Source organism: Lupinus angustifolius, chromosome LG16 (assembly GCF_001865875.1).
Source record: "Lupinus angustifolius cultivar Tanjil chromosome LG16, LupAngTanjil_v1.0, whole genome shotgun sequence".
Taxonomy (NCBI): Eukaryota; Viridiplantae; Streptophyta; class Magnoliopsida; order Fabales; family Fabaceae; genus Lupinus; species Lupinus angustifolius.
In genome coordinates, this window is record NC_032024.1 from 5,414,045 (window position 1) to 5,437,450 (window position 23,406).

Sequence of the window (23,406 nt, forward strand, 5' to 3'; positions counted from 1 at the left end):
AGTAATTATGTAACGTGTTGATAGACACTCTCATGTGTGTCAACCCGTATTCATATTGCTTGGTACTTAAGTTTTCAATATTTATATGTTATAAACACTACTTCAATTCTTAAAAGAAGAAAAAGTTGGATTATAATTTGTATTTGAAGAACTTATTCATATCACTACAATAAAATCAAATAAAGTCACACAATCATGATCCGAACTTAAGAAAAACAACAAAGTTTAGAATATAAAATAAATTTACCTAATATGTAAGGTTGAAATCAGTAAAAATATAGTTATCAGGTTTAGAATATATTTGTAAGGTTGCCATGAAATGTTTTCTAACTGCATTATTACCTTCTGTAATAATGATTGCACAAATTAATTAATTACTTAGCGTGTTGGCAGACATTGTCGTGTGCGTGAACCCACATTCTCATTGATTGGTACTAAGTTCTCAATATTTACATGTTATAAACACCACTTGAATTCTTAAAGAACAAAACGTTCGATTTTAATTTATATTTGAAGAACTTATTCATATCACTACAATAAAGTCATGCAATCATGCTGTGAACTTAAGAAACGCAACAAAGTTCAGAATATAAAATTAGTAGCAAAGCAAATACAACACAAAGAAAAGACCGCTAACATTTATCATAATAATAATTTTTTCACTAATTCAAAATATTTCCATTTGCAAAGTCAAATCCTGTGATTTTGCTTCTTATGGATGTTGCATAAATCTCCTCTTGTTTCTAAATATATTTTTCTTCTTTAACTTGAGATTATAATCATCGATGAAAAAAGTGTCACATTTCTTCATCTCCTAATGATAAATACTAATAAACATATACCTATAAGAAGTTGCAACAATTGAATACGCTTAAGTTAAAACTAAAGAATTGATGAAAATATATGAAAGTCATCTCCTAATGATAAATACTAATAACCATATACCTATAAGAAGTTGCAACAATTGAATACGCTTAAGTTAAGTATTTGAAGATATATGGGCCTCTACTTTCACCTAACTTGTGAAAGTCATGTTTCCCCAACAATTGATACAACACATGGTTCTTTCCACTAAATAATTCATATGTCCATCTCATCGCACTATAATAAAATTTCTCTTTTAAACTTGAATTTAATCACTTCTATGTAGAAGTTTAATGATAAAAATAAAATAATCTAGTTAATTATTTTCAACTTTCAACAATACATATGAATAAAAAAATAACAAAGGAAGTAGTGTATATTGTATTTTCTTTCTAATTACATTGACTATTATTATTATTAGGTAAATATACATTGACTTAGAAAAAATAATTGAGTCATCATTTAATATGTGATGTTGAACAGGTTATTGTATCAAACATCTTAATTGTTAGAAATGCTATCAAAACAAAAATTATACTCTAAAATGCTTGCATGATCTCATATTCATTGGAAAACAAAATATGTAAGTGGTGACTCCAGAAATGTATGAGGATAATATCTTGGTTATCAACTATGTACGTAGTAATAAAATAAAAATTATGAAGCTTCAAGTAGAAAATTGAACCACTAATGGTCAAGGCACAACCAATAAGGACATCAGAGGTTTGTGAAAAAAATGTGTATACCTCTACATATATTCATGGGTGTTGTCTCTTCATGTGGCAGGTGAAGTATTTGATCAAATATGTTTTGTGCTCACTTTTTTATAAACTACATCAAATTTTAAATAAGATAGATGAAATGTATCTGCCATGGAAAAATTAGAGAGGAGATAAATTTCTCTGATGTAGTAGAGAGAGGAAAATATGGATTAAGAGTAAATTGAAAGAGCCTTTGGTTATTGAGGTATAGTTATTAGTAAGAACAATATAGGAAATTAAAAACTACTCCATCTCAGTGGTTAGAACATGTTTTCCCTTTATGTAGTAGTATAGATAAAAGAGAACATATAAACTTCAAGTAAGGATACCTTAACTTTCCAAATTATTGTTACCTGACTTAGGATACATGTCATTCAAATGTAGAGAAAGTTATTGTTAGGAGGTTTAAATTCCAACTAAAAGCCAATCAAGATTATAAAAAGGTATTATGATGTACTATAAGTATTGCATAGGATAAAAATAATATAAGAAAATTGGCTACAAATAAGAAATAAGATGGTATCATTTATATAAATAACCATATATAAAATATTTGACGCATACAGACACAATCAAATACCATCAAAGAATTTACTCACTTTTGCCTCATTGTAATATGGGCCCAATCAGACATATTTTCAGTAATGTTGACATATGCAGAAAGCCTATTTAGAAAAAAGAAAGGAGAAGATATAACAATCAAAATATCGGTAAAACAAAAAAAGATAAAAAATAGAGGACAAAAAAAGGCAAAAGAAGAACACAATTCTTATTATTATAAGCTAATGCAATGTAACTAAGGGCAGAGGAGTAACATGAAAGGTGAAGGAGATGTAAACACCAACAATACTAATATACATAATAACTCTAAAAGTTGAAATGATTCCACAAAATTTATCCCTACCCATCCTTCATATTATTGACAAATTCTGTAGAACCTAAGCCAACATCCCCTCCTAAACATGTCAAGATAGAAGGCTTAGGTTTTGGCATTTCTTCCTTTAAGTGGCTTATATTCTGCAGTATTCTACATTTTACCGATGCTGAAATTTTGGTTTTAGCTATTGTATGTCCATGTTTTATGAAGCGTAAACACATTATAAAACTAACAATTATTTTATGTTAGGATGCATGTTTCAACAATTACGAAACTAAAAGTTATAAATTAAATTAAATTTTAGCAAACTTAAAAATTTAAAGATATGTTAAAGAAAGTTTGACAATAACTTTCTTAATAAGATGTAAAGCATAAACACGTTTGTCTTAGTGTATATTTGGCATTTCATCCAACATAATGGAAGCAAAGAAGAAAAGTATGATAAACTTATAAATTTAAGGATATGTTAGAAAAATATGATAAAAGTGTGTAGGCATGAAATTAACAGAAGGTAAGCTAATTATAAACAAATGAACGACAATATATTTAAATACAATACATAGTGTGTACCTCATATTTATTAATGCATCCCAAAAAAATTGTTGGAAGAGTGAATGAAGGAAAATTGAATCAGAGGAGCACATGTGACAGTAGTTATGGATAATAAGGAGACCAACTTCTAACCATGCCCCATTCTGTTAATGTCACCCACATTCTCTGCAAAATGAAATTGGGAGGAATGTACATTAACAATCCATGTAAATTTAAAGTAAATATGAGGCATGAACTATGTAATAAGATTTAGAAAAACTACAAAATTCAGAATAAAAAATAAGTTGCAAAAAAAAATATACAAAGGAAAGAGTAATAAGATCTATTATAAAACATTTTCCACTAACTCAAAATTTTCTACCTGCCTATTGAAATCCCTTGATTTTGTTACCCACTAATATTGCATAAATTATCTACATCTACTGACTATATTTTTACTTCTTTGTCATGAAATAATAATCACTAGAAAAAGTGTTACAACATCTTTTGTAATGCATCAATTACTTTATCCTACATAAAGACATGTTGAGCAAGGATATAAAATGAAGTAACCCATATAGTATAAGATGAATATGAAACAGTTTGGTGAAGAAAAGAAAAAAAGTAAAAGAACATGGAAGTACTTGTACTACATTCTATTGGAACTTAGTTATATAATCACTATGTTAGCGATGAATAGGCAAAAGGGTGGAACAACCATTGGCCAATGTACAACCAATAACCATACCAGAATGCGAAAATAAAATATGCATACCTCTACATATGTATGACTGTTGTTTCTACATGCAATGGGTGAAGTATTTCGTCGAACATCTTTTATGCATAATGTTTTATAAACTACATCAAAATAAAATAGAAATTAAAGATAAGAAAGAGGAAACTAAGAAAAGAATGAAGTATAATATCAAAGAATAATAGATTATTTCTCTTTACATATTCACCATAAACGTACAATTATAAAAAAATGTTTCTCAAAATTAACGAGAGTTTAAATTGTAAATAATGAATTGAAATTGTTTTTAAAACTTATTGAGAAGATGATAACATATGAGAAAACGATAATATTGCAATTGTAGAATGAGGTATGAGGCAAAACAACATGAGATAAGCTGATAATGCAAGGACTCTGTTGTTATCTCACCATTTCCAGCGTCAAGTGCAATCAAAAATTCACTTCCCAACTCACCGCCTCTACGCCGATCACAATCACTGTCAAAGACAACGAAGCACTTCTGATGAAGGATCACCATGCTCCGTTCAAGACAACAATCACTTCATTAACATGATGGAGAAGTACTTTTCCGACCCTCTTGAATTCAAAGTCTCCCAAGAGAGAACTCATTTGCATTATTAGGTTATTGGGTCTCTATCTTTTTTATAAAGTTTCATTTTTTTATCACAACCAGATAAAAGAGAGAGTTGATTGGGGAGCATTGAAGAAGAAAAAGGGATGAGAATGAGAAGTTTAAGAGTTTTGAATAGATGAGATTACTACATAATGATGACTAAATTGGAATAAAAAATATATCATGTGATGATAGTTAAAATAAGTTTTGGCTTATGGTATAGATAATATATATATATATATATATATATATGTAATATAGATTTCTAACCAAATCATTATCTAAGCCAAGCAAAAGATCCAGCAAGTATTGAATTTATTAATTTCAAAACAATGTCATCCGTCCGATCAAATCTAATCTCTTTCTTCTTCATCTTTTTCCTTCTCATTACAACAACCCCTTTTCCCTCTCACTCCTTCTCTTTCTCTCCCTACTTCCTCTACAAAAACCTCTTCCCCCTCTCCCAATCCCTTCTCACCGGCGTCTCCAACCTACGCGCCTCCCGCGGCGATGTCGCCGGCGCCGCGCGTGCCAGGGCCATCGCAGATAAGTTGGAGCGTGGACCAGGATTTGGATTCTGGAGGCTTCTATGGTCGGCTATATGGAATTGGAAGAATTTTACTGTTATGGAACTGTACGACATCGTTTCAGATATGAACAATTTGTTGAAGAATTTGAATGAGTTGACTCACTTGAAATCGGTTGCGGAAAGGTCTAGGTGGATTAGACGGAATTACCAAGATGTGCTCAATCTTTTCAAATCCATCTCTCATAAGCTTCTTAAAGCGTTTGGCAATTCGGTAAGTAACGACGTCGTTTCATTTCAGTAGTTTTTTTTCCAAATGCTATTTGATTGCGGTACAAAAATATTCTTTGATTTTTTTTATTAATTTATGTTTATAATTATCTAGAGACTATTTTGTATCATGTTATTAGTTTCAAGGACTTATTTGTTAGTAATTTGTTAGGGTTATAATTGAGAATTTAGTTAAGCTATTGGGATTTATTTAAAAGTTATAAATTAAAAGTATAAATCTATTTAGCTTTTTTAAACTGTAAGAACTTATTTAAAAAATATAAAACTTGAGAAATCATTGACTAATTTAACCCCATTGTGTTTTCATCTTTGTATTTGATGCATTTTTGTTTCATGCACATTCGAAAGCATAAGAGTAATTTTATTCAAATATAAAGGTATCCTTATTATACAAACTTATTACATATTATTATCCATAATTGTATATGTATTTATTGTTGAGGAAAAAAATGTATGCAATGGCAGCTTAAGAGTTTTTGACTCTGTCAGTGTATTACTTACCATTCATATTTAATCATTGTTGACTCTCTTAAAATAAAAGTAATACAAATGGATGTTGGACGATATACTAACTGCAGGTAAATCTTTATATTGACGATGCATAAAATTACACACTTTGTTTTTTAGATGCAAACAAATCATTTTTGACAAAAAAAGTTGAGACTTTTATATGTGTGTGCAATTGTAAGCTGTAGCCTGTTATTGTATATGTAGTTATTTTGTTAGGAATATTTGCTTAAAATTATGAATATTGATAGCTTTCATCATATGGAATGGCAGGGAGTAGTGAGGGAAGTGGTGGAAACCGTCCAAATAGAGGTGGTTGAAGGTGGGTTACTCAGAGATTGCCTTGAATTGGGTAGCAGTGATCTAAAGGCTTTAATTCAGGTTGCACAGAATTTGGTATTGCAATTCTTCCCTGATTCTAATAAAGACCCTGAACTATAACTAGTACAACAAGTAAATGTATAAGTATTTGGGCAACTAATATTTTTAGGATATTTGAACACTTGATACTTTGACAGTTACTCTCGGCATATACAAGTTTTGATTTTGATCTTCAGGCACCATAAGTATAATATTTAATTTTGACGCACTTTTAGTATACCTTTTATTTAATCATTCAATTATTCATTGTTAGGTAATTCAAAAAATGACTATAAGGGTAACTAACTCCTTTAAAAGTCATAATGGAGGTAGAAATATGTTTGATATCCGCTCAAGCTAAAAAAAGGTGATCACAATATTTTAAATTGTGGTTGCGGTTACGTTGTGTAATTGCAATTATGGTTGCGGTTACGTTGTGTTATTGCAATTGTGGTTGTGATCACGTTGTGTTTACTATAATAGCGGGAAATGCCATCGCAATTGTGGTCGCGATGCCATTATGGAAATTCCGAAACCACAATGTTGCAGCAGCTGCAATTGTGGTTGTGGAATGGAATTTAAAAACATACTTTTGTATCTAACAACGTAAATAATTCCAATTGGATTCTGATTAGAAATTGTAACTTTCTTTTTACTTTTACTGGGAGGATGTGTGGCTGGGGAATAATCACTTTAGGTATTGTTTCTGGTATTTTATTATACTTCAGACGATAAAAGAACAGTGTCCACCGATGTGGTCGAGAGATCATGTGATGGGTGGACATGGAAGCTTTCCTATGTTTTCATGGGAAGCTAATCTTTTGGTTCAGTTGCAAACTTCATTGCATCCATGTTGATCTTTCCAAGGATTACAAGTGGAGATGATTTCAAGATAACTCGGGTTACTCCGCCGAATCTGGATATTTGTATTGAAAAAGTAATTTTTCAAGAGGCTCTTCTTTGGTTGATGGTTCTAGTACTAGCTTTAGGCACTTCTGCTAGGTTCTTATTTAGACTGAGATGCTGCCTTTGTCTTGGCCATTGATTTTAGATATAGTTCAGTCAAAACTAAATTTTCAAATGTTAGATATTGGGTAGGCTATGTTATTGTTTGGCATCTGATGAGGATTTCAGACATTTAATGTGTTTCTTAGATCTAGGTTCACACTTGTAATTTGGATGAATGTCTGTTCATTTTTTGGTGTTTCGGTGATATTATTAGCTACTTCGTGCAACATAGCGACCTTTGCATGGTAAAACAAAGGGTAAAAGGGTGGTTTAATAGTGTGGTATTTTATGTGTTGGTCCCTTTGGATGAAGAGGAATATGAGGTTATGTGAATCTTTTTGAGGAAATAAGGACTGCAATGTATGTGTTATTCTTTGGAGAGAAGGGTGGGGGGCTTGATTACTATCTAGAATAACAAAGCACTTAATAAGTTAATATGTTGTCTTCCCTTCATGGTTTTGGATCATAGGGCTATGTGCTGAATAGGTGTATTCAAAAAATTAAGACCTATATACATCGTCAATGTTTTTCTCTCTGGTTAAAAGATTAATGTGGGAAGAGATCAAAGCAGTGAAATCAGAACTTGGTAGAAGAATTTGGTGCATAGTAGAGGATTTTAACCCAGCTAGAACTTCTTGTAAAATAAGGGGAGGGAAATCACAAGGAATGATGGAATTTCTTTGATCATTATCACATTGTTGTATGACATAATTGCTCAGATAGGTTGCTTTTGTGTTGAAGTTAGTGATAATGAGGTTTAAATTTCTCACTAGTATGCAAAGGACAAATTTTTGATTGGTAAAGCTTCTCCCCCAAAACTGAAAAAGTGAGAGCTATTATGGTGGCTTTGGAGGGGAAAGCCCTTAGTTGGTATCAATGGTGGAAAGGTTGTAATCCCTACCCTACTTGGGAGAGTTTCAAATTGGCTGTAGTAAGAAGGTTCCAGCCAACCATGGCTAAAACCCCTTTGAATTACTCCTATCTCTAAAGCAAGAAGGGGGAGTAGAAGCGTATGTAGAGGAGTTTGAAAATTTTGTAGGGGCCTTAAGAGGAATCAATCATGACTTTGTAAGGGGTGTGAACATCCATTTTTGTCCGACCCAGAAAAAGTCCAAAGCTTTTAAATAAATCGAATTATAAATTTTTTGTAAAATTAAACAGATTAAGTTTGCTATATCCAACTGATTAGGTTAACTAGGAATTTAGAGATAATTAAGCTGACCAGATTAAAGTTCCTACATCTATATGATTAGGTTAACCAAAGTTTAAAGATGAAGTAATTTAATTTCCAAAAAAATAAACTTGTAAAAAATGTATAAAAAAAAGAGGTCTAGAAACCTATACAATTCTTGTCAAAAAATTTGGACCAAAATTTATGGGCTTTTATAAGCCCATATGTCATTTTCTAAAACAAAAATAGAAAAAAATATTCTATTAGTTAATTATTTTAATTTTTTTCGAAATTATATTTTAGATAAATGAAGGATAGTTAAAACTATTTTTCAATTATTTTTTTATGTAATTTCGAATTTATTAAAGTAATTTTAATAAATATGTTAAACTTATTTGAATTTAAAACTAACAAAATAAAAAAACGAAAAAAACTATTTTCTAAATTTAAATAAATGGAATTATTTTTATTGAGTTTTAGTAATTTTCGAAATGAACGCAATCATCAAAAGAACAAAAATAAAAATTGTTAGAAGCTTATTTAGTATTTAAATTCAATAAATTCAAAGAGTAGTCAAGTTTGAATTGGTCAGGATTTGGTTGTTTGTATTTCCTACAAATATGTTATCTGATTGTGTCAGTTAGGGGTGTTCAAATCCAGACCGGTCCAAAATAAAAACCGCAAACCGATCCAAAATAGACCGAAACCGCGAAAACCGAATATATTTGGATCATATTGGATTTATTTTTTAAGGACCGATCGGTCCGGTCTTCGGTTTCACGTCTGGGATCCATACCGGACCGATATTATTAAGTTAACTAAAATATATCACATAAACATTAAGCAATAAGCTAAACATAGCAAAAACGCATATAAACTGTTGTAACAATATGAATATTGATGTTTCTAATCTTGTTATTAAAAGAATTAAACTTTTCTTCATTGTTCTCGTTACTACCTTGTTGGTGTTGTAGGCTAAAATTGAAGGAATTTATACGTTTATATCGAAAAAATAGACCGATCCAAACCGGACCGAAACTGCATATAATATTTGGACCGGATTGGATCGGACATCTTAATATAAATGGACCAGACCGGACCGCATACTAATTACGCATTTGGATCAGATGATTTTTTGCTTAAAAACCGAACCAAATGAACCGCGAACACCCCTAATGTCAGTTAGCCAAAGTTATGGAGTTTAAGTTAGGGAAGTAATCTATAAATAGTGGCCCTTGGGTTTAATGAAAGGGGATTTTAAAAAAGCCTATAAACACTAAAAACATTAGATACACATGTAACATTTTGAATAACACGATTAAAAAGCCTATGCAAAAAGTAAAGTGTAGGAGAGAGAAAAGGTATTAGGGAAGGAGATCCAGTGTGAACGAACTCATCTCTATTCCGTGCTCCCATTTTCACACTGATTCACAACATTCAGATCTCAATACTTTTTCTAGTCTTTCATTGACTCAGATAACCAATCACACTGTGAAACGCAACATGGTTTTAGTGAGTCGCACCACACTGAATCGCTACACCCATGAAAGCAAGTGATTGCACGCGGGAGAAAACACTTTCAAACTCATGCAACCTCCCTCTCATCCAACTAAGATATGCCACATGTTCAAACACATCAAGCCTTCATGCCCAACCAATCATCCTCTACCACGTGTCAACTAATGCCATGCAGTCCCACATATTAACTTTTTCTCTCCAACATTCAAAAGCCATAGTTCACTATGCATTAGGTATTCATTTATTAAGTGTGTTCTTTGATTATCAATTTGGCACCACAATCTTAGTCAATAAATAAAGAATGCAACTATATTAAATCTTATTTTTTTTATAACATTAAATAAACACAGCCCACCTACAGCAATAAGCATTTTTTAAGAAGTAATTAATAAAAAATCATTTTTTATAATCCTTTAGCAACTACTTAACAATTTTTTTTAATAAATAAAAAAGTAGTAACAAAATCCTTTTTATGTGATAATAAACTAACAAACTTTGTTTTTAAATTAAATAATTATTAACATTGATCATAACTAATTAATAATTAAAATGTTAGTTAACAAAATGTTATTTGCATTGAACATACATACAATACCTATCATTATCAATGTTTATAAAATCAATATATGATCGTATTATAGGATTTAATCAAAGATGGAGAGAAGGTCGCCCAGGAGGCCTCTTTCTTCTCGGATCATCTTCGAAAGTTCGTGCTACGCCGCTTCTTTTCAATCGATTAAATCTCAAAATCAATTTAATTCCATTTTTTTAAATAATAAAATAAAAAACTTTTTTTTATAATAAACAAAACTTGCAAAATATATATTTTTGACTAAAAAATGTATTTTCTTTAATTAAAATACATTCAACTAATAAACCATTTTCTACTCAAAGAACTACGTAAGCTTTGATCCCCTTAATAGGGGTACGTAGGACCAAAGTCAATATTGTCAGACACAATAATAAAAATAAATAATTTTTTCTTCATAATAATTAGTTAATTAATCAGATAATTTAATAAAATAATAATAATAAAGTCATATATTTTAATGAAGGGTGCCGCTTAAGGCGGGCGGGTAGGGTGCTAATACCTTCCCTACCTTGTAACCGACTCCCGAACCTGGATATCAAAAATCCAAAAGCCCAAGGCAATTGAGCTTAAAATTTTTTTTACATTTTAACTATAAAATGTAGTGGTGACTCTAAACAAAGTGTGCAGCCGAAAATTGGGGCGCGACAGAGGGTATTCTTGAATGGGCTCAAGGAAGAGATACGAGTGCAAGTAAGGTTGTATGAGTTAAAGACTCTACCAGAGTTGATTCAGAAAGCCATTTTGATTGAGCAGATGAACATGGTGGTGAACAGAAGGACTCAATTTGGGTATTCAAGGTCTTTTGGCTCAACCATAACTAATTCATATAGCAAGGTGGTCACATTAGAGCCCCCTGTTGCTAATAGCTATAGGAATGAAGGTTCCTCTATAGGGAGTGTGGTTGCACCCCTCAAGAACAATCAAGAAATGGGTAGTTCTAAGACTTGTGGTGACTATAAAAGATTTACTAGTGTTGAGATGAAGGAGAAGATGGAGAAGGGGCTTTGCTTTAGGTGTGATGAGCCCTTTTCCAGAGATCATAGGTGCAGAACTAAGCAGTTGTAGAGGCTTCTTATGGCTGGCGAGGAAGAAGCTGAAGGAGAAGGAGAAGTGGAGCATGAAGTTGAAATCTTTAACCCATTACAACTCTCTTTGTATTATATGAAGGGGTTTACATCCACCAAGTCCTAGAAAATTGGAGGTATACTGGGAGGGCACCTTGTGGTGATACTAATTGATTGTGGAACATCACATAACTTCCTATCAAGGGATCTGGTAGAGCAGTTATAGTTACCTATGGAGAATACCAAAGCCTATATGGCGAGGTAGGGGATGGACACCACATTACTTGTAGAGGGAGGTGTCCACAACTCAATCGGAGGATGCAACACTTAGAGGTAACCCAAGATTTTTACTTATTTACTTTAAGAAGAGTAGATTTAGTTTTGGGATTAGAATGGCTAGCAAGCCTTGGTGAAGTACAGGCTGATTTTGGTAGGATGACACTGACCATGAGGACATGGGATGTAGTGCTTACCCTCAAGGGGGATCCTGCTTTGACTAGAACATAATTATCCCTAGGAGCTTTCATGCAAGTGTTGCTGAATGAGGGAGAAGGATTGTTGCTCTAGTGTGAATCACCTGATGTTGTAAGTCCAGAAGAGGTGGTTCCTCCAAGGATAGAAGATGTTTTGAAGCAGCATACAGAGGTGTTCCAAGAAATCAAAGGGTTACCTCCATCTAGGAGTCATGATCATGCCATACACCTAAAGGATGGGGCTGAAATACCCAATCTCAAGCCTTATAGATGTCCATACTATCAAAAGTCTGAGATAGAAAGGTTGGTAGCTGAAATGCTGGAAGTTGGGGTGATTAGACCCAATATAAGCGCATACTCTAGTCCTATCGTATTAGTAAGAAATAAGGATGGGGGTGGGGGGTGAAGGTTTTGTGTGGATTACAGGGCACTCAACAGAATCACTATTCCTAATAAGTTTCTAATTCCCTTGATTGAGGAGTTACTGGATGAGCTAGGAGGTGCAAGAGTGTTTTTCAAGCTAGACTTGAAGTCAGGCTAGCATCAGATAAGAATGAGGCCGGATGATGTGGTAAAAACTACTTTCAGGACTCATGAGGGCCACTATGAGTTCTTAGTCATGCCCTTTGAGCTGACTAATGCCCCATCTACCTTCCAATCTCTTATGAATGAGATTCTGAAGCCTTTTTTTTGAGGAAATTCACTTTGGTTTTCTTTGATGATATATTGGTGTACAATTTTGATTTAGATTCACACATCAAACACTTAGGGGATGTCTTAACCCTGTTGGAACAGAACTCTCTACAAGCTAATAGGAAAAAGTGTAGTTTTGGCCAAGCTAGTATTGAATATTTGGGACATGTTATTTTAGAAGATGGGGTGGCTGCTGACCAATCTAAGGTAGAAGCTATGAAGATTTGGCCTTAGCCCGACAATATTAAGAGCCTGAGAGGATTCCTTGGGTTAACAGGGTATTATAAGAGGTTTGTACATAATTATGGGAGGTTAGCCAAACCCTTGACTGATCTCATCAAAAAAGACTCATTCACATGGACTCAATATGTTACAATTGCTTTTGAGAGATTGAGGGCTGCCATGATGGAATTGCCTATGTTGGCTGCTCCTAATTTCAGCAAACAATTTGTGGTAGAAACTAATGCCTCTAGTAAATGATTGGGAGTTGTTTTGATGCAGGAGAGTAAGGCCCTGACCTTTTGGAGCAAGGGATTGTCTTTGAAAGCCCAACAAAAGTCAGTCTATGAAAGGGAGTTAATGGCTCTTGTTCAAGCCATTCAGAAGTGAAGGCACTATCTTATGGGAAGACACTTCATCATCAAAACAGGTCAAAAAACTTAAAATTCCTAACTGACCAGAGGTTGTTTTTAGATGAGCAATTCAAGTGGGCAGTCAAGTTGGTAGGCTTGGATTTTGAGATCCAATACAAATCAGGCAAGGAGAACTCTGCAGCAAATGCTTTGTCTAGGGGAATGATGTATTCAACTATTTCTATATTGAACAATGAGGAGGTGGGTGATTGGATCCAAGAGCTATAGCTGGATCTTAAGTGGAAAAGGGTGATGTACTGATTATTTCTCCCAAGGCTCATCCTGGTTTTGAACTAAGGAAAAGAGTTATGTATTACAAGGATAGATTGGTACTATCAAATAGTTCCAACAAAATTCCTCTCATTCTCTCAAAATGTCATGAGACTCCTATAGGTGGGAATTCAGGGTACTTCAAGACTTACAAGAAGGTTTCTAGCTTCTTATTCTGGGAGGGAATGAAGGCTGATATTAAGGCCTTTGTGGAGAATTGTGACACTTGCCAGAAGAATAAATACTTTACTTTAACCCATGCAGGGCTGCTACAACCTCTGCGTATCCCTCAACAAGTTTGGATGAACATCTCTATGGATTTCATAGGGGGGTTACCTAGGGTGAAGGGGAAGGACACCATTTATGTGGTAGTGGACAGACTCACAAAGTATGCACACTTCTTTGCTTTGGGGCACCCTTTCTCAACAAAAGATGCGGTTGTTTTGTTCATAAAGGAATTGGTTAAGATGCATGGATTCCCTACTACCATTATATCAGACAAAGACCCTATTTTCTTGAGCCAATTTTGGAAGGAATTATTTAAGATGGCTGAGACTCAACTGAAACTAAGTACCTCATACCATCCCCAATCAGATGGCCAAACAAAGGTGACAAATAGATGTTTGGAGACTTATCTCAGATGTTTTGCGGGGCCTAAACCTAAACAATGGCTAGGATGGTTGCATTGGGCAGAATTTTGGTTCAACTCCAATTACAATGGTTCAGCAAGCATGACTCCCTTCAAGGTATTGTATGGCAGAGAGGCCCCTCTATTGATAAAGGTTGGGACTATTCCTTCAAGAGTAGAAGAAGTAAACATGTTATACACTTAAAGAAATGACATTCTAGAAGAACTCAAGGGTAATTTGGCTAAAGCCCAAAATCTGATGAAATAGTATGCTGATAAGCATAGGAGGTGAATAGAGTTTGAGGTTGGTGATTGAGTTTATCTTAAACTACAACTTTACAAGATGAGATCTCTAGCTTCTAGGCTTTATGCTAAGTTGGCTCCCATATATTATGGGCCTTATCAGGTGGTTAAAAAGGTGGGGCATGTACCTTATCATCTGGAATAGCCTGAACATTCTAAGATCCATCCACTTTTTCATGTGTATCTATTGAAGAAGGCATTAAAGCCACATCAACAACCTCAACCTCTCCCTCCTATACTGAATGAGGAACTGGAACTAGAAGTGCTACTAGAAGTCATCATAGAGAGAAGGGAAGATGATAAAGGTAACCTAGAAGTTCTAATGAAGTGGCAAGGCTTACGAGATCATGAGTCTACTTGGGAATCAGTAGCAACTCTGCAAGATAGATTTCTCAACTTTCAACTTGAGGAAGTTAAAACTTTTAGGGGGGGGGGGTATTGATAAGGCTCATACCAGGCCAAGGGTTACTAATGTATATAAAAGGGGAAAGAGGAAAGTTTGGTTAGAATAACAAAGTTTCCTTTTCTACCCTTGGGTAGTTAAGTCAGTTAGAAATGCATTGCTATAAATAGAATTGTTTTAGGGGGGAAATCAGTTTTGAGTTGTTAACCAACTTGATTGTGGAATTAGTGGAGTAGGATAGAGGGATCCTTCATTCTTCTTGAAATCTTGTAATTCTTCTCTCAAATTCAATAAAAATTCCCTAGAACCCTAGCAGAATCAATTTGATTATGAGTTAGGGGCATTTCCTTTTAAATTCTTCTACTTTTCTATCTCTATAAATACTAGTGTCTATCAACAACTTTATGATTGTTGTTGATCTCTAAATTGTAAAGTTAGTTATTTTCCTCTTGAACATTTGGGTTTGTTTGTTGATGTTAATCTTAGGAAGTCTGAGACTTGTTTACATGTGAATGATTAGAAAGTAAGGAGTGGACCTATTCGAGAGCACATCTTCTGTTCTAAATGAAATATATCTTCTCTCTCAAAAAACATACCATTCTATTTAATATTCACTTGATTAGGATTGGTTGAAAAATATAAGCTTGGGCTCCAAGTGAGAAATCCAGACCTTGTTTTCAAGAAATGGTTGAACGAGCTTGAACTCGCTAAGACCTATTCAAGTAATATCATTATGAGACTTATTGACGCAATCCTAATCATATGAAATCATGGGATCTTGATCACACTTTTTCCTTCGATATTGACCTGGATCATGGCAGAAGACTAAATTGTAAGTGAATGCAATGTGTAAAACCTAACACCGACGCAAATTTCAACGACAACTTGCACAGAGGTTAGATGAAGAGTGATGAGGATCATGACCTTTTTGCTTTAAATGCATAATCGTATATAGCTGTGTGTCAAGCTTATTACTCAATTTATAGTCATAAACGTTAAATTTTCCTAACCACTAACATTATGATTAGTTGACAATTTCCATATCTTCTGGGGACCAGACCATATTATTTAAAATTTCTAGTATTGTCGATTCCTGTTAAAGATAGCAACCATGTATTCGAAAAAAATTAATTCCTTACAAAAAGAGTGAGAAATATCTTTGATACTACCAAGAAAAGTAGAGTGATTAAAATACTTGCACAATTTCTGAATAAATGTGGTTTTAGGAGAAAAAGATGTTCTTATTTATTTACTAGCTATCACTTTAGAAAACGTGATTGTGTTAATGATTTTATGTTAACAATTCTATTCTTACATAGTTAATAAGAAAAATAATGAATGGCAGTGGTTATTATGAAGAATTAACAGTCAAATTTGAAGAATACTATATAAAGTTAGTATAAAAAAGATATTGATTATGTTTCTTCATGTATGTGACACAACTTTAAAACACTTATATAAGAATAGAGAAATATTTATCTAGTGATTAGGCTCTTGTTTTTCTCATTCTATTTGAATGATATAATAAGTTTTACTTTTATTTTTAATGGACAACACAAACTTTTTTATCTAGATTACAAATATATTCTTGGAAACAATAATGTTCATACTTTCTTTGTTGATAATTTAGCTACTCTTCATGCTTGCTAGTTCAAATACTGCAAAATATGTGTTAGCCAAGACCAAGGAGAAGTTTGATAAATTAGGGTTTTTCTTAACCCCAATAATGTTCATACTTCGACCTATTATGCTGATATAGAAATTTATATAGGTGAGATTCATGCCTAAGTAACCTCTAATATATTGCCCAAAAAAATTAAAATTGTTTCTTAGAATAAAACCGTTTTCTAAACTTGTAATAAAGCACAAAATATTTTTTGATTTTAAACAAATTATTGTTTGTCTAAATCGTTAATAGAGAATTGTTTTATTTTTCAAGTGTGAACAAAAGAGCCGTACCCGTACATAGGAGTTTTCTCCACACACAAAAATAGTAGTTTCTCTCTTCTTTTCTTAAAAAAACAATTCTAGCAAAAGCTACAAATCAGATTCTCATAACCATATTTTTTTAGAATTGATATTATAGAAGCCAAACCAAACATATACCAAAATGACTTTACAAATTAAAACCGTCTTATAAGCTTGTTGCTTAACACAAACAATTTCTTTTATTTTTTATTTTATCAATAGCAAAATAATTTTTGATTTTGTAATATATTTTTTCCTGGGAAGCCTAAATAAACAAATCATAAATCATTTTTTCCTTGAAAATGACTTTAGAAGCCTCTTAAATTTATTTCTTTAATTGATATATTTTGCATTGTTTGTTATGATAAATTCATTGAAGCGTTTTATTTAAAAATAAGTTGATCTTCGTTTTTTCCTTTTAGAATTTGATCTTTGTAGTTGGAAATACTTGGATTACCAATGAAGAAATGCAGATGATCTTGAAATGTACTAGACTAGTGTAAATTATATCCGTTTCCTTTAAATTTACCAAATTGATATTAACATCGAATAAATAATTAAGTTTTATTGATAAGAATACGAGGAGTACTTAATTATAAAGAAACAAATAAGACTTTAACCTAATAGTATAAGACCTTACTGGATTTACAAGTAAATCTAAAGATGGAGAATTTGATTCTTAGAACAATACTTATTGGAAGAGATAAATATACACTTAAAATAGATTAGTTCTTTGCCTTCAAAATCAGAAGAAATACTTTGTTAAACCAAAAAAGTTATAAAGAAGATCCCAAAAATATAAAGCAATATAACCAATGGGGATGCAAAGTACCACCAACTTCCTCATAACTTATATTATGCACCAACCTTATTAATATCCCCATCACTCCATGGACGTAATATTTAATTAAGATGGATAATGTGCAAGAAGTATATGATGAATTGGTGATGGTAGTGTGATGTACTTACACTTATGAATAGGATGTTCTCTTTTCCCCCACTTCTTTTAGTGTAATAATAAAAATAAAAATTGTCAACGTTTTTTTATTTAATATATTGGTTTTTGTGTAATATTAATGTTCACTTATATATTTAATTCCATCTTATCTATAACTGGTCTACCACACATTATTTAGCATTCTTGGCCTATTAGGATGAAAATAGCATATCTAATTCCATATTTTTTTCTTATCTAACGGATGCCAAATAATTTTTTAACCAAATTTAATACCTTAAACCTCATGAACCATAATAATTTTTATTATCAGATTGGAATACTCTATCCCTCAAAACCAATCTAAATAGAATCTCAAATGCCTAACATACCATTCAAAACATATAAATATCACAAATACTTTTTTCTTATTAAAAAAATACAAGGATTTTGATATGTATCTAACCGAGAGATCACTTATCTTTAAAGGTGTTCCATTCTATATCACAGACTAATCAAATACTACCACATAACTAAAAAAATAATTAAAAACAAAATGTAACATTTTTATATTATTTATTAAAATCTGATTGATCGGGATAGAGAATGTGAAATCATTGAAGACATATGATCTATGTTAATATCTATCTAAACCAAAGTTTTGTAACTTGTGAACTTATATGATAGATCATGGCCCCTTTAGTCATGTTTTATTTAGGAATGAAAAAAAAGAAGAAAAAAACCCAAAAGCTAATCCAAAAATAGAAGACTTACGTGGTGGCGGTGATAGATTGCTAATGCTACAAACCTAAGGGTGCCTTATAATTCAATTTCACACTATACCCGCGTGAAATTAATGCTCCTAACAAAATCCTCCAAAGTCCCAACCGTAAAAGCTATAAACTATAAAGCACTACCTATCTCTTCCTTTCACTTCTATAAATATAGTACTACAAATTTTGAGATTCCACATTCACTCATAAACACAAACACAACCATTACTAGCCACCATTTGTTGCTTCATTTCTTGCTACAACAATGGCATTAGAAAAGCTCAATATAGTGGCACTAGTGGTAATTCTTGGTTTGTGGAATGGGTTTGGAGTTGCACAACAAGTACCTTGTTACTTTATTTTTGGGGACTCTTTGGTTGATGATGGAAATAACAACCAGCTCAATTCTCTAGCAAAAGCTAATTATTTGCCATATGGGATTGACTTCAATGGTGGACCAACTGGAAGGTTTTCTAATGGGAAAACCACTGTTGATGTAATTGGTAAGCTTGCTTCTATGTGGTTTTTTTTCCTTTCAAAAATTGCTAATAAAAATTGCATGACACTAAAAATCACAGATCATGAGCTATTTACAGTATTTATACCTAGCATGGATTTAAATTGCAGTCCACAAATTTTGACAATAGTGATAAATGCAACTTAACCATTCACAAAAAAAAAGTTTAGTTTATTAGTTCATATGAATTGTTTTTTTATGTGATTCATATCATAATAAATAAATAAATGTTCTTCATTTTGGTGTAATTTGTATCCTTTTTATATAGATAATTTTTTCCTATATTATGGGGAGGAGACCGGTTGAAATCTTAACAAAGGGTATAGATTAAATAGATGTTAGTGTAATTTATAATGGATGTTTCATCAACAAACTTGATTTATAATAGAGTATTATAAAATCATCTACATAATGTATTAGACTTCATTTAGTGAGATTAAGTATCAATAATTGTTGTAGTAAAAAAGTCAATTTTTTTCAAAAAATTATTTTATATTTTCTGTTAAAATAATACATATTATTTTCTCAATATCAATAATAGTATTTTTATTATTTATAATGATCAATCTTTTACACTTCCAAATTTGGTGATTGGCCCATTTAGACTTTATAGCCTGTAATATTGAAAGTATTGTGGAAATATTTAGAAAAATGAATAACTATTTAAAAGCATGATAGATAATAATAGTTTCACTTGTGTTCCGGTAAACATCATTATCACTGTCATAATCATAAGGTCATAATGATATAAATCTACAAATAAAATCCACTCCTTACCTTTTATGCTATTGTGTAAGATTTTACTTGGCTTACATAAATTTGGTATTTTACAATATATTGTTATGCCCATTTCTTCAACCAACCAGCTACATAGAGGATAAGGAAGAGAAATGTTTTTTTTATTTTTTATTTCAATGAGAACAATATTATTTTATTATAATTAAAAAGATAAATATATCATAACAAATTATATTTTTTTTTGTTTTTGAAGTATTGACCTCTCAGATTTTAATAAATTTGAGAAGTTGTTGTGTTTGGACAGAATGGCAAAAAAAAAACCTTATATACTATATACAACAATAATCAAATCTTAATTTTATTGGATAGTGTTGACTATATAGATCAAAATACACAATATTTTATCATAAATCTCTAGTATACTATATGTATATATATTAAAATAAATAAATAAAAAAGTAACAGGCATCAATCATTGTATAAAACAAAACCAGAAGTATGCATTAGCTACAGTACTGTTTGAGTTAGTCCACAGTACATATTAGGTGTGTGCGTGTGCCTTAAATTGCAAATACCAATTTTTTTGGCAGCATTAAATGAGCAATTTAAGACACCTTAGAGGTAAAGAAAGAAAAGCACCAGCCAGGAATAAAGCTTTTACTCTTGTCTAACTTACTCTAGAAATTTAACAGCTGAACTTTTGGGGTTCAATGGTTACATTCCACCATATGCACAAGCTAGAGGCAGAGATATACTCAAAGGAGTTAATTATGCATCTGCAGCTGCTGGAATTAGAGAGGAAACTGGACAGCAATTGGTACCCTTATTTTACTTTCAACTCACTTATTTCTACACCAAAGTTTTTACACCAAATATGACATTTACACATTTATCTCTATTTCACACATATACTTTTTTTGAGTGAAGAGCAACTTTTGTCTTCAAAAAAATTTATATGTAATAATTTGGTTTCCGGAAAAGTGAAAGTTCTAAGTTACTTAAAATCGTAAATGTGTGTTAAAATAATCATTGGTGCTATAAAAATGCTAAAATGACCAATTTGATATTTTTGGACCATTTTAAAATTTTCAAGGACAAAAATGGTATAAGCAAAAAAAGATCAAAATATGTATTTACTCTTTTTTTTTTGAAGTCACATGCTCTGTCCCATATTCCCATGCATTGTACTACTCCATGTAGCCCTTGTTTTTTCATTAGTTAAAAAAGTAAAATATAAATTAACTTTAATTTTCTTACCAATGAGAAAAATGGGTAAATGAAGTGGTACAATGTTTGAGACAAAAGATATACTCACCGATAAAACATTTTACTTTTGTATATATGGCACGTGACTCGTTCTTCATTTGGTAAATACATATGGTTATAAAAAATGTGTATTATTTCTTGATTACTTTACAGGGTGGGCGTATTAGTTTTAGTGGGCAGGTACAGAATTATCAAAGGACTGTGTCCCAAGTGGTAAATATACTTGGAGATGAAAACACAGCAGCAAATTACCTCAGCAAGTGCATTTACTCAGTTGGATTGGGTAGCAATGATTACCTTAACAACTATTTCATGCCTTTAGTCTATTCTAGTAGCAGAAGGTACACACCACAGCAATATGCAGATATTCTTCTTCAAGCATATGCTCAACAAATTCGGGTTTGTCCCTAGCTCTTTTATGTTTTTGCATTTTCCACTTAATTTCATCATGTTTAGTTATCTTTCTTAATATCCAGAGCTTCAACTAGCCATTAATTCGACGTGGTGTGATGTAATCTGATATGACCCAACTGTAATCTGATGTAAGTGTACTGTAACATGATGCAGTCGCATCATTGTGGTTCGGTGTCACACTACAATTGTGATGAGTTACGGTTGTGGCGGTCACCACAACATTACGACCGCATCACTTGTTGTGATCCGCAATTTGAAACTAAATTATTAGATTATCACATGCACCAAATTGGTGTTTTTGTAATGAAAATGGTTAGACTTAGAAGCCTAATCAAGCTTCAATACTAAAAGTTTAGCTTAATTATTGTGTTTGTGATTTAGACTCTTTACAACTATGGAGCAAGGAAAATGGCATTATTTGGGGTTGGTCAAATAGGTTGCAGCCCTAATGCATTGGCATCAAACAGCCCAGATGGTAGAACATGTGTGGCGAGAATCAATTCTGCAAACCAATTATTCAACAATGGATTAAGATCTCTTGTTGATCAACTCAACAATCAGTTACAAGATGCAAGATTTACCTACATAAATGTTTATGGTATCTTTCAAGATATTATAAGTAACCCTTCATCCTATGGTAATTTTATTCTGACTTCAAACATTTTTCTAGTCATAATTAATCATATTCTTAAGAGTCAAAAAGTAGTACATGGGCATTGAATTTTTTCCCATTTGGGCTTAAATTTTTTCAGGATTCAGAGTTACAAATGCAGGGTGCTGTGGTGTTGGAAGGAACAATGGTCAAATTACATGTCTGCCCCTACAAGCACCATGCAGGAACAGGAGAGAGTACTTGTTTTGGGATGCTTTTCATCCAACTGAGGCAGGCAACACTGTTATTGGTAGAAGAGCTTATAATGCTCAATCTGCATCAGATGCTTATCCAATTGATATTAACCACTTAGCTCAGATATGAAGCGGGTCTATTAGTGGCTAAAAGCCTAGCCACAATTCCTATTGTTGTGATGTGATGTGTTGTGTCTTGTAAGACATATAAATGATGTCTTTATAAGATGTTTGTCATGTTATGTGATGTTTTTTTAATTATAGAATGGATTACAAATAAATTTCAAATTAATGTTAAGTTTATGAGTTTAATTTGCACCAAGGAATATAAATTAATTATGATTACAAGGGGACAAGTTACAAGGGGATGAGAAGGCATTGTTGGTCATTCAATTTATTTTATTTTCTGGATTTACAACATCAACTTTGCTTACGGTCTCAGGTTGTTGACGCAAAATTGTAGGGGAATAGGGTGATGGTGAAAGAAAACGCAGAAGTTCCGACCTGAAATTGAAGGGGTTGTGGCGGTGGTCATGGCTTTGGTTGGTTTTGGGAAAAAAGGGTGGGATGAAAGGTTAGAAATGACCAAAAAATGCTATTTTTGAACATGTTAATAATGTCAACAAAGCAATTTATGAAAGAACTAACGTAAGATCATTAGCAAAGCAATACATTCACTCAATGTTTTTTGTTTGAAATAACAAGCACCTCATATTTTTGGTCCTGTTTTCTTGTTTCCTCCTCAATTCTCAATATGGTGATCAAACTTTCTAGAGTAAACTCTTTTGTTTTATGCCTAATAAGATTTTTGAAATATTTCCATGACTAGGGTATTTTATCAATTATATATCTAAAATCATAAGATATGAGCAATCTTGGGAAGTCTATCAAAATGTGATTGCATTGACTTCTCATCTAGTACACAAAGGTATTGTATGACAACTTATTTCTTCTTTTTGGTGAAATAACCAATGATATTCTTTCAGCTATTGGTAAGAAAAAGTGTTTGATTGTCCCTCCTGGGAATCGAGCAAAACCTTTTAGTCTATTTAAAAATTTAATTAGTATATCTTACACTACTATATCAACATTCTTAGTGTTGTACCTCTTG

The 23,406-nt window shown here is 32.3% G+C and overlaps 2 protein-coding genes across 2 annotated transcripts; both read left to right on the forward strand.

Annotated features, from left to right (window-relative positions):
• LOC109328960 lies at nucleotides 4,704-6,310 on the forward strand. The gene is made up of 2 exons (XM_019562615.1): nucleotides 4,704-5,200; nucleotides 5,998-6,310. The coding sequence occupies exons 1-2, from the start codon at nucleotides 4,733-4,735 to the stop codon at nucleotides 6,163-6,165; spliced, it is 636 nt and encodes a 211-aa protein (XP_019418160.1). The 5' UTR covers nucleotides 4,704-4,732; the 3' UTR covers nucleotides 6,166-6,310.
• On the forward strand, nucleotides 18,694-22,610 carry LOC109329931 (GDSL esterase/lipase At1g29670-like). The gene is made up of 5 exons (XM_019563839.1): nucleotides 18,694-19,017; nucleotides 20,462-20,586; nucleotides 21,189-21,434; nucleotides 21,831-22,086; nucleotides 22,202-22,610. Exons 1-5 carry the CDS (start codon nucleotides 18,780-18,782, stop codon nucleotides 22,423-22,425), a joined length of 1,089 nt encoding a protein of 362 aa, XP_019419384.1. The 5' UTR covers nucleotides 18,694-18,779; the 3' UTR covers nucleotides 22,426-22,610.

Bases quoted from the DNA above. Each gene is read 5' to 3' on its own strand.
- LOC109328960 (XM_019562615.1), top strand. From the start codon at position 4,733: ATGTCATCCGTCCGATCAAATCTAATCTCTTTCTTCTTCATCTTTTTC. The intron at 5,201-5,997 runs GTAAGTAACGAC...ATGGAATGGCAG, and splicing joins TTAAAGCGTTTGGCAATTCG to GGAGTAGTGAGGGAAGTGGT.
- LOC109329931 (XM_019563839.1), top strand. From the start codon at position 18,780: ATGGCATTAGAAAAGCTCAATATAGTGGCACTAGTGGTAATTCTTGGT. The intron at 20,587-21,188 runs GTACCCTTATTT...ATTACTTTACAG, and splicing joins AGGAAACTGGACAGCAATTG to GGTGGGCGTATTAGTTTTAG. The intron at 21,435-21,830 runs GTTTGTCCCTAG...TTTGTGATTTAG, and splicing joins CATATGCTCAACAAATTCGG to ACTCTTTACAACTATGGAGC.